The following is an 11,524-nucleotide window of genomic DNA, read 5'->3' as shown; positions in this document are numbered from 1 at the left end:
AGAGCCAGGAATAGAACCCGCCTCTCCTGCTCCTGCTTCTCAGGACAGTGCCATACCCACCCAGCCACATCACCTCCTACACACTGTGCCATCCCAGCAGGCCATGGATTTGTTAACTAAAGTTCAGAATTCAAAGGATTTGGAAAATTTGAGGAAGAACCACCATAAAATTGATGAATTGTAGGAACTGCCACAACAACTCAGACAAAGGTTCCACCTACACCAGCATTCAGCCGCAGTACCAGCTGCTTTAGAGGAAGATAGGAGAAACCCTGCAGCAGCAGTTATGGGATAACAAACTCTCAGGGAAAGTTTCCTCCTGACCCCCATTAGGGAGAGGTTGACTTGTGCCCTGAAGCATGAGTGTTTATATTTCCTCCCCAAACTCTTGTTTAGTTTTTAATGTTTACTATAACAGTTCTAGATACTTATGTTGTCCCTAGATGTGTCCAGTCCCTCTTTGAATCTTGGTAGGTTCTTGGCCTCTGTAACATCTTGTGGCAATGAGTTCCACTGGCTAACTGTGTGCTGCGTGAAATCATTTCCTCTTCGTTTTGAACTTTCAATTTCACTTCTTGTATGAAACACAGAGAACCCTGCTTCCCAGCGTGGGCTTCTAAGTGTATGACTGAAAATGACCTACACAAATAACAACAGAGTAAACGAGTGGCTTAATTAAAAAACAAAACTTTATTTGGTCCATTGGAACCTGAGTTTGAAAACCACCCATGGATTAATTCGTATCATACAGGGATTACAGATCTGATTTACAATTGATAAAATAGCCTGTGTTTCGTAAGAGCTGGACCGTATTTACAGGGTTAAAAATATTCACAGCTCAGAGAGAGAAAAAACAAGAGAGAGAGAGAGAAAAGAAAAGGACGGAATCGTCCAAAGAAGGAAAGGAAAGAACAGAACACATCGTTCGACGAATAAAAACTACAAATAACAGAGCTTGGCTCAGCTGCTCCCTGCCGTCGGGGGGCCAGCAGGGTCTGAGAGGCAGCGCACACGATGGGGCAATATCCCTCCCAGCAGAGATTCCCCCATTCCCACCCCCCTCCTTCCCAGGGAGCACAGTGCAGACCATAAAAACAGAAGGGAGGAGAGAATTGTCCCACGCTCTCAGCCTGGAGGGGAAACCTGGGATCAAAATAAGCCTTGGCACTGCCAACCCCCTCGGTGCCCAGCAGAACGCCAGCCTGCCCCCATTCTGGGTCTCTACAGCACAGCTGATCTCTCAGGGAGTGAGACGCTGCTCACGGGGGACAGCCTGGCAAGCTACCTGTGCAGGCCTCACCATAGCACACATCTCTGCTGGAGAATCTGAACCCGGAGTACACCGGGGGCCTAAATGCCTAGGGACTGAGTGCCTGTTTCAGGACCTCCGAAAACTATCATGTTAATCAGGGCAGGTAAATGAAACAGGCAGTTCCAGGGCTGAGCTAGGGCTGATTCCATCTGAGCATCGCTCCCCCTCGCTAAAAACACAGAACATTTCCCAGGAGCCTTTGGGGGAAGATTAGTGCAAAGCTTAAATCCAGAGTTAAAACCGCCCTGGGATTTTCATGTCAAAGGGCCTACTATGGGAGAGAGGCTTTGCTGAGCTGGGGGAGTCACGCTCTGCACAAAGCCGAGTGGACTCATCTGCCGTGGGACCTGGCTAGCTCAGAATCCCACATGCAGAGGTGGCAGCTTGGGGGTCTTGGGCCCATTACACTGATCAGCCATGAGCACGGATCTCCTGCTAGCGCCCAGTGGCCAGGGGCTGCACTGTCACTCCCATGACACCCCATGCCAATGCTCTCCAACGGGCCCCACGACGTCCACTGCACAAGGCGTTTGCTGCCGCTCCAGACTCACTGCCTCTGCTCTGGACGTGACCCTCACCCCCTGCTCCCTCTGCCCTGAAAACCCACAAGGTGCCTAGGCAGAACCCCCTGCCCCACCAGCAGCTCTGGGATCCCTGCAGAGTGGGGTAGTTGTGGGGCAGGGATTCCCTGACTAAGCTAGCTGGGGTTTGACTGGCCGTTCAAAGCAATGATCGTTTAAAAAAAAGAAAAGTCAGTGCATGGCAAAACTGTCAAACAATGGGGGAGGGGCGCAAGTCTGCTCAGCCCCCAGCCTGTGTCCAAGCCCCAGTGCTAGCTGGTGTACCCACTACGCTGTACCCACCCCATACACTGACAGCCCTGGAGAATCCCTGCTCCAGCTGCGCCTTTCACCTGGGCCCAGCCATGTGCTGCACTGAACCATCAGTCGAGCTCAATTTTTTGTGCAGGGGCAGCTCCATTGGCTTCCCTGGTGCAGAGCAGGCCAGGATCAGGCCAGACAGCCTGTAGTCGGACCGTCTCTTTGGCTGGTCTCCCTGCACGCCGGCACCAGCCCTCCCAAAGCTGGGACAGCGGTGCCACAGGTCGAGAGGCGCACTGAGGAAGGCTGGACTGTCAGTGCCAGGGGATGGTTCTCCAGCACAGCTCATGGCTTCTCTCCTAACACTGCTCCCTACGGCCAGTACTGCATAGTACACATGTGTTCCTCGCACACACTGAGCACGGGCGCTGGGAGGGGGCTGGAATCCCACACATGCCCCGTGTCTCATAACGCAGCGAAGAAAAGGGCCATTTCACTCCATTTTGGTAAAAGACGCTTTGTAAAACGTTAACAGCTGCTTTTCAAAAGAAATCACCGCCCCCCTCCCAGGGGAAAAAGCAGCTCCGAGCAGCCTCGTTTTGCCCGCTGCAGGAGGGGGCTGCCCCCAAACACTGTTCTTTGCCCTGGTGAAATATGGACAAACATCCCCCTGCAGGCCATGGGACAAAAAACTACCAGTCCCAGAAACCTCTGGGGCATAAGGCTTTACCCAGAGCTGGTTTGGGGGCTCAGAGATCAGGCCATTGGCCAGCAACTTTTACCAGATTTGTGGGTCATGTAAATTCCCAGCCTGATCTTCCTCTCCCTGATATTCACCATCAGCCTCCTGCAAAGCCGCTGGCATGAGATGCAGCTGGAGGCAGAGATGCCAGTGCCCCAGGCCGGGCCGAGCAGAGGCGATTCCATGCACCCATGGCCATTTAAAGCAGCAGCACCTTCCCGACAGCCCACGTGAGCCCACTTCGCCTGGGCTGGCCCCCTGGCTTCCTCTGTCCTTGCCAGGAGCTCGGTCTCACACTAGCTCTCAATTCTCTTTGGCTGGCAAACAGCCGACAGGAGGGCAAGGCAGGGCCCGAGGCCGGCTACACCGGGCCCCACCAGCTTGCTGCAGCCATGCTTCCACAGCGACCAGGCGGGCGATCCCGGAGCCGGGCCCCGCGGTACCAGGGAGCGCAGACAGACGGACAGACGTCAGTCAGAGGTATATTGTTTTTTGCAGCATCAGGTGCCTGACGCTAGCGGAGGGAGCAGAGTCCTGAGTGACCGTAGGGTTGGGAAGGAACCTGCCTCCCCGCCCCCGTTCTCCTCCCCCAGCCTGGCCAAGGCTCCCGGCTGCCCTGGCGATTGGTGGCCATTCCTCCAGACCAAGCGCATGCGCTGGAGGGGCGGGGGAAGGGCCAGGATCCTGAGACTGCCCCCGCCCTGGCTGGCTCCCTGTAAAGTGCGTGCGCTGGCGGACAGGGGTTGTGCGGAGGCAGGGAGGGGAGCGGGGGAGGATCCCCAGCCCTGAGGGAAAGGCGCTTGGCGGGATGCTGTGGCACTGCCCCCTGGTGGCTCAGCACCGCCGGGTCGGGAAGCAGCCCGAAGCAGCCGGGGCCAGGGCCTTGGTTAAAGCAAGAAGGCAGAAGCAGGAGAGGGGCAGGGAGGGCTGGGCTGGTTGTCATAGCGGCCGGGGCCCGTGCAACCCCGCCACTTCAGGGGTGAGCAGCGGGTTGTGGGTCCCTTTCGTTGACATCCAGTCATTGAGGAAGGCCTGGGCGGCTTTGCGGTGCACCAGGCGGTGGGTGATGGAGAAGCCAGCATTGCCTTCCAGCTGGGAGAGGATCACCAGCACCTGTCTGCAGGGGGAGAGTGATCAGTGTGGGTGCAGCCGGAGCCTGCTCTCTGCCCATGGGTGAAGCTGCTGAGAGACACGTGCTCCTATGTGGGGCTCCCTCATGGCAGGGCCTTGTTAGGGCCACAGGGCTCGGGGGCTTGGCCAGCAGCTAGGCTCCCTCGGCAGCCCCTTTCCCAGAGGGGCTCTGTGGTTGGGCTGGAGGTACCGGACTCCCTCACCAGCCCCTGCCTCATGGGGGTCTCTGTGGTCAGGCTGGCGGCAGCAGATCCCCTCGCCAGGCCATGCCCTGGGCCGGCAGTCTGGGCCCGCCACACAGCAGCCTCATTCCTGGCATTCCCCGGGGCGTCCCCTCACCTGTGCAGCGGTGGCACGCTGTCCTGGGTTTTCAGGCTGCCCCGCGTGGACACCACATTGAAGCTGTCCGTGCAGTCGCACTGGACGTGCAGGTAGGACTTGGGGTGCCGGTTCTCCACCACCACGATCAGCCCCGCCCAGCCATGCGTCAAGTAGTAGCAGGTCATCCCCTCGCGGCCCTGCCGGGACAACCAGCAGGGTCAGACGGGCAGGCCCCTCCCAACCCCTGCGCCAGAGCCACAGAGTCAGCGCCCACCGTCACAACAGGAACCCAGCCAACCAGAGGGAGCTGCCGGCCTCTCCTGCTCACTCCAAGCCATCCAAGGCACCTGCCCTCACTTTGCATCACCAGTATTTTCCCACCTCAGCACCCAGGGGAGGGAGGGATGATCCTGCAGGCACAGGGATGCCCTGTGTCCCCATCCCCTGCCCTCCCTGCTCTCCAGGGACTGAGCCCATTCACACCCCCATGCACCCAAGCAGGGTACCCGTGGGATCTGCCAGCCAGGTATTGCCCTCCCACCAGCCTGCCCTACTCACCTGGCAGGGAAACCTGGCCCCCAGAGGTCAGGGCACACGACTGAGCTGAGCCAGGCTCCCTGTGGGAGAGGGACGGAGAAGCTGCAGCAAAGGGGAGACCCCCTCTAGCCACAAGCAAGAGCCACCAGTCCGACCCAGGGGAGATGTCTCCGTAGCCAGCAGCAGCGGTGAGCTAGGGGCGAGTGGGGCCAGCTGGCTATTTGTAGTGCACTAGCTCCAGCCCCACTAGCGCACATCCCTCTCCCCGGGCAGGGAGGCTGCAGCACAGACGGACCTGGGGCAGCCCGTGTGTACCGACCCGTCAGCCTGCAGCTTGGGACTCAGCAGGGCCCCGCACCCACCTCGTGCCGCTCGCCCTTGTTCTCGGTCAGCAGGATGATGGCGTCGGCCAGTGTGGTGGGCTGCGCCTCGACCTGCTCCACCATCACCAGGCGGGAGCTGTAGATGGCCAGGATGTAGCTGGAGCTGTCGGCGGGGGGGCTGGAGGCTGGGGAGAAAAAGATGGCTTCAATGAGGGGGTGTGCCAGGCCCTCCAGCCCCCACCATCCTGCCCGTGCTTCCCCACTCGTCCAGCTCCTCCATCAGATTCCAGTTCAACTCCTGCTGCTTGGGACAGGACGCTGCCCAGGGCACCCTGTTCCCTTCACCAGCATCTCACTGAGCTCCACTGACATCACAGCCCCCTTGGGACAGGCCTTAGTCACCCCCGGACAGGGGAAACCGAGGCACGGGGCGGCGGTATTACTGGCCCCAGTCACATAGTGCCTGGAACAGGACCCAGGAATTTGGATTCCCAAAGACAGGAATTCTTGAGTCTGTCTGCAGTGATTGGAGGTGACTCACTTGCCAACTGGTGGCACGGCTGGCTCTGGGGGAGCTCCTAGGAGGGCCAGTCTAGCAGGCAGAGGACTAGCAGGGCTCGCATTGGGAACTGGCACCGAGTTCCCAATGCCAGCCCTGCTAGTCCTCTGCCTGCAGGTAACTGCAGGTACCAGGCTGGGGAAGGGCTGGGTGGGCTGTGCTTACGGTGGCCCTCTTTCCCCCGTGAGATCGCCTGTGTCTCATGAAACGGAGATGGGGCGCAATCCTGGAGAGACAAGGACCTGGACTCTCGCCAAGCTGCCTTCCCTCTCCAACCCACCCCACAGCCCCTCAGGGCAAGCTGCAGGGACATGCCCAGCCAATGGGGAAAGCCGGGGGAGATACCACTGTCCCCCCCAGCCCCTGCCTGCAGCACAGGAGCGAGGCGGCAGTACAACCGGTCCCACAGCCCCTCCCTGCAGGGCACGCTCAGTGGGCTGGTGTGCTGAGCTGGGAGTGCACAGGGGGCCTCACCCTGGCCAGAGGACGTGCCCGGCAGCGGGGCGTTCCAGTGGTTGAAGGCACAGCACACGACAGCGTATTCGCCTGGCTCCAGCATGACGTCGCAGTTCACAAACTTCTTCACTGCCCGCTTGCTGTGGGCCACCAGCCGGCCCAGGTTCAGCTTGTTTCCGCTGGTGAATGTGGCGCGGAACACCATGATGCACAGGTCCAGCAAGTGGCTGTCCACCGTGTCGGAGCGCCTGCCGGCGGGGGGGGAGGGAAGGGAGGGGAGGAAAGAAGTCAGGACTGAGCCAGCCATGCCCCTGCCCACCCTGGATGGGGAGGCTCTAACCGGGGGATACGGCTTGACTGCCAAGGTGAGCGGTGCTGCCATGAGCAGGACAGGCGAGCAGAGCAGATCCACCAGCTGGGCCTGGGGAAAGCATGGCAGGAGCACCCCCTAGCAGCAACGTGAGTGCTTTACAGGCATAGCTCTGTCATACAGAGTAGGGATTCAGGGGGCAAGCGTGTACCCAAGAAAGGCTCCCCATGCTGACCTGGGTGCTCTTTGCCTGATACAAACCCCTCCTGCTTGCACCCAGCTCAGGCAGAGGGAGACACGTCCCGGGTGCTGGTATCAGCGGATTACAATAAAACCCAAGGCAGATTTTGGTGATCTTTCCCCTTCATGTGTCTCCTGCACCAAGCCTGTGCTTTACACTCGCCGCCGGCAGATGGGGCAGAGAGCTTCCTGCCAAGCCCTGTTCTCATCCGCAGTAAGCGGCATCGAGGCATCGCAGCAGAGCCGCCTCCCAGGCCAGTCCCAGGAGGGAAGATCCAGACAATTCCCAGCCCAGGCTGCTTTGGGCAGTCAGGGAATAACAACAGCTGGCCTGTCGCCAGCATCACTCGAACAAGGATCCCAAAGAGCTTTGCACGTGTTAATGGCAGGGCAGGATTACTATCCCCATTTACAGAGGGGAAACTGAGGCCCAGAGCATGGCAATGACTTGCCTGTGGTCACCCAGGGGCGAGGGGCAGAGCTGAGAATGGAATCCCAGACTCCTGGCTCCCAGACCTGTTCCCCCCTGCACTGCTTGTCTGAACTGGATCCAAGGCATTGCTCCTTGCCCAAGTGCCACACCTGGTTTTCCTGCCTCACCTGCTGCCCTCCTGGAAGAGGGCGAACTCCAGCGCAGCGCGCTCCAGCACCGTCAGCGAGGTCACCGTCACGGGTCCGCTGGCCTTGTTGGGGAAGGTGCCCTGCACCCGAACTTCATGCCAGTCTGAGTGGAGCTTGCAGATATCCACCGAGTCAAAGTATCTGCCAGGAGCGGGGCCAAAGCCAGCGTCAGTCCCAGGCAACGGTAGCCATGGCTGAGCTGGGGCTTGCAAACTCAGGCTGCACCAGGGCCTTGGTGAATGGATCCAGCCCCACCCTACCCACTGCTGGGCAACAGAGTGCCTCCAAGGAGGATGCAGATGGCTACCCACAGACAGGAGCCGCACTGCGGGTGGGTCAGCATGGTGCGACCCACATTCTCTGCAATGGAGAGGGGCTTCCCAAAGAGCAGGGGCTGGGCCAGACTCGCCTGGCCAGCACACCCCCACGCTCAGCCTCTCTCCTTGCACGGCTCCCAGGCTGGAGCCCGAGCCCAATGGGGTGGCCCTGGGTGGCTGTGCTGCCCAGCAGGGGGTGCTACAGGGACTGCCCTGGAGACCTGGCCCAGGCTCCCCAGCCCCTGGTGTTCCCAGTGGAAGAGGCAAGGAGCGGGTGGGAAAGAGGGAGGAAGGGGCAGAAATAAAGGAAAGCAGCACGGGGGATGGGGGGGGAGGTAATTAAATGGCTCTTTCCCAACAAGTGCAGGCCCTGCCCCCATGCCCAGGGGCCTCAAAGGACCCTGAGGGGCTAGAGGCATATTAGGAGAGGATTCCTCCTTCAGGAGATGGCACCAGCACGATGACCACCACTAGGTGGCACCAAAGCACCAGGCTTGGCAAGGGACAGGTGATGCGGGCACAGCCCAGCCAGCGCTGCACCAGACCCTGCCAGCCCTGCCCCTGCGGCCCTGAAGGCCCACAAACAACCAGGCGCTTGGATTCAAGTCTCCTCTAAGGTGGCACACACCACTGGCCTGGGCCCACGAATCGCCAGCAGCACATCTGGCAGGACTTCCTCATCCCAACACTGGCCAGGTCTGACCCTGCATCACATACCGGACCCACTGGGATCGCGGGTGGGAGTCAACACAGACCCCTGCCACAGGGGCCGGCCGGCCGCACTGCCCTGGCCAGAGGGGCTAGCGAGGACTGCCTTAGCTAAGAGGCCTCCCAGCCCCTGGAGCATTTACTGCTGACTCTGAATTGGGCATTTTAATGCAGTCTGTGTATCTGTCCATGTCTGACCTCGTGCCCAACTACCCATGCTTGTGAGCCTCAGCCCCAGGCTGTCATGGGAACCCAGGGGTCCTCTCCACAGGCCCTGGCCTTGCCTTGCTGTGGAGTACATGGGAGCCCAGAAGCAGGGCAGGACTCAGCCCTCAGGATTTCTCCAGAGCTGTGTCCTGTCCCAAGTGACGGCTTCCCCCATGCCCCTCAGGAAGCTCTGAGAGAGCTCAGGAGCAGCCAGATTTTTCCTGATTTAGGGGCTAAATTTTCCCTTTTGTAATTTCATCCCGTTTCCCCTCCTCCTTCCCTTTGAGCCACCTCCCTCGCCCCAGGTATTTACCCCATGCAAACCTTGGTACCCTCCCAGCCCCAGCTGCCACTCAGCCAAGCTCTGCCTAGCTTGGCTTTTTTTGAAGCTAGACTCTCAGTCCAGGTGGCAGCAGAGTCTGACATGAGCCCAGGGATGTTGGGATCTGGCGCTCTCACTAGATTCAGTCCCAGGGGGAGGCAGGACAGGCCCGGTGGGGGAGCTGCCCAGCTCCTGTCCTATAACAGATAATGACGAGGCCAGGAATTCGGAGCCCAGCAGGGCGAGGGGGACCCAGTGCAGCCCCCAGGTGCTGGCACACGGGGAGCCTCCTGCTCAGCTTTACCTGATGAAGTCGCCATACTCCATCCAGAAGACGCCCTCGCTACTCCCATGGGGCATCAGATCGTGACGCAAGTGCACCGGCCAGTGGGGCCACTCGTCGGACCAGCTGCCATTCCAGGAGAAGCGGCCCCAGGGGTTCCGGAGCCGCAGCAGCCTGATGGGACAGAGGGAACAGTCCCCAGAATCACAGCAGTGCCTGGCGAAGGGCATAGCTACTGCGCTCATCAGCTACAACCCACTAGACATTTTTCATCTCCCGAGACTCTCCCCCATCCCCAAGGGTGAGCCAGCAAAAAAGGTAACTTCTTGTCCTCACTCTGCCAATGCACCTAGATCCTAAACAGCTGCCACTATCCCACCCCTGGGATCCTGGCACAGCTCTGCCCTGCCAGTGCACCTCAGTCCAGACCCACAGCCCCCTGCCTGCTATCCCAGCCTTGGGCCCCCCACACCTCCACCAGTGCCCTTCCATCATGTATCTGCTGCAACCCAAGTACCGTCCTTAAGCTGCACTCAGCAGAGGCTACTTGCACGGCAGCACCAAGCAGCAGAGTGGTGTGATGTAGGCAAGCCATTAAAGAGATCCCAAACTGAGTGCACTGAGCTAGCTTTGAAAGCAGGCCTTCCATAGCATACCCCTCCCCATCTCTGCCAGTGAGGATGAGGAAGTGGCATGGCATATTGCCAGCGCAGGTAGCAGCCCCACCCCAAGGCCCTTACAGCCTCAGCTGGAGGCTGGCCTGTTTGTACCAGACAAACAGACAAAATCAGGGGGGCAGGTGGGGAACCTTTCTGTGCAGCTCCCTCCCCCCGGCCAGTAAAGATCAGGGACAGCTAGCCCAGCTAGATCAGGACCACCCAGCATACAGCAGGCAAGGACGCTGGGGGTGGTGGCCTACAGCACAGCAGCACCCCAAAGCATAAACCAGTTTGTGTGACACCAAGGGACAGAGCAAGGGATTCCACTGTGGAGACTTGGCCATGTTTGTTATTGGGGTTCCTGGAGTCCCCTTGGGGCCAAGGCCTGCAGGGGGGCCATTCAGCACAGATTGCCCCTTAACCCAACACCCCCATCCTCAGCCACATGACACACACACTCCATTTCCCCGGGATTTCAGCTCGGCCCTACACTGACACCACAAACCCGCTAGAGCAAGGCTCTGTCAGTAACCCCTGGGCAGGTGCAGGGGGCTGGCAAAGCCTCAACACTCCAGGCTCTGTGCTGCTGGCCCCACCCTCCCGAGCACAGAGGGGACTGGCGACACGATACCATGTGCACCGTGGCCCGGCTCACCTGCGGCTCTGCACGTCCCGCACGTCCAGTATTGAGTAGGCGTGCCGCGGGCGAAGGCCCATGCTCTCATAGGCTGCGTCATCCACCTTCATGTTGCCCCCGCCGCAGGAGGCGCCCATCAGAAACCTGCAATGGGCAGGGAGGAGAACAAAGGAGATTGGCGCCAGGCCGCGTGGCACTGACAGGGATGGAAGGAGAGGCTGGGAGCTAGCCCTTCCCCTCCACATAAGGACATAGAGCCAGGGACAATCATTCTCTAATCCCAAGAGGAGCTCCCCTGGTTCAGTGACAGGTGGCCCAGTGCCAGCCAGGAGATGGCCCCGCCCACGGCTGCTAGTGCCAGTCACACATTCTGCTCTCAGGAACGTTCGCTCTCTATTCATCCCACAGCCAGGCTCTTTGTCCCGAAGCTCCCCAGGTCTCCCCGTATTTTGCCCCAGCCCAAGGCCCCACTGGCAATGCCAAGGGCTAGGGCTGCCCATGCCGGGCATACAGCAAAACAGACTGCAGCCACCCCATGTAGATGGTGCCTGCTGAGACCACTGGCCTGGCACACAGCACTCAGGTCTGCTTGGAGCAGGTTATAGACCATTGAGTGCTGCACTCTAGAGCTTCCACTGGACACCCTACTTCAGACACAGAGAAGCACTGCATGCTGGGCTCTGTAGTCTCTGCAGGTGGCATCACACTATTAAAGAAAAGGGCAGACAACCAACTGTGCAGCAGAACCCTGGACATCGCATATGGTCTGTTTAATGATCCCGGCTCCACTCTCCCCTGCCAGAGAGAAATATCGCCAGTTCCGAGCACTCAACACAACCTGCCATCCAGGACCCTAACTTCCCTCCCTTATCCCTGCATCTCCCAATGCCCTTCATCGCAGATCCAAATGAACCCTGCCTTCTTCTAGTCTCACAGATCCGGTTTCACTCCTCACTGCAGCAACGTTACGCCCCAGTGGGAGAATATGCAAGGGTGGGGCCTTAATAATATAGAAGAT

At 59.5% G+C, this 11,524-nt stretch overlaps 1 protein-coding gene across 6 annotated transcripts in view; it reads right to left on the bottom strand.

The window, feature by feature from the left end:
- Nucleotides 1–671: 671 nt before the first annotated feature.
- CAPN15 (calpain 15) overlaps nt 672–11,524 on the bottom strand; it is a 95,704-nt gene continuing 84,851 nt past the window's right edge. For all 6 annotated transcript variants that reach the window (XM_048866762.2, XM_048866763.2, XM_048866765.2 and 3 more), the window contains 7 exons: nt 10,525–10,650; nt 9,232–9,384; nt 7,353–7,514; nt 6,221–6,450; nt 5,227–5,372; nt 4,346–4,524; nt 672–3,992 (listed from right to left, as the gene is read on the bottom strand). In XM_048866762.2, coding sequence (XP_048722719.1) covers nt 3,815–3,992; nt 4,346–4,524; nt 5,227–5,372; nt 6,221–6,450; nt 7,353–7,514; nt 9,232–9,384; nt 10,525–10,650 — 1,174 coding nt within the window. In that variant the 3' untranslated portion in view covers nt 672–3,814. The remainder of the gene's footprint in view (nt 3,993–4,345; nt 4,525–5,226; nt 5,373–6,220; nt 6,451–7,352; nt 7,515–9,231; nt 9,385–10,524; nt 10,651–11,524) is intronic.

The sequence above is a fragment of the Caretta caretta genome, chromosome 10 (genome assembly GCF_965140235.1).
Source record: "Caretta caretta isolate rCarCar2 chromosome 10, rCarCar1.hap1, whole genome shotgun sequence".
Classification (NCBI taxonomy): domain Eukaryota; kingdom Metazoa; phylum Chordata; order Testudines; family Cheloniidae; genus Caretta; species Caretta caretta.
Note: the sequence above shows the minus strand (reverse complement) of the source record. Positions and strands in the feature narration are given on the sequence as shown.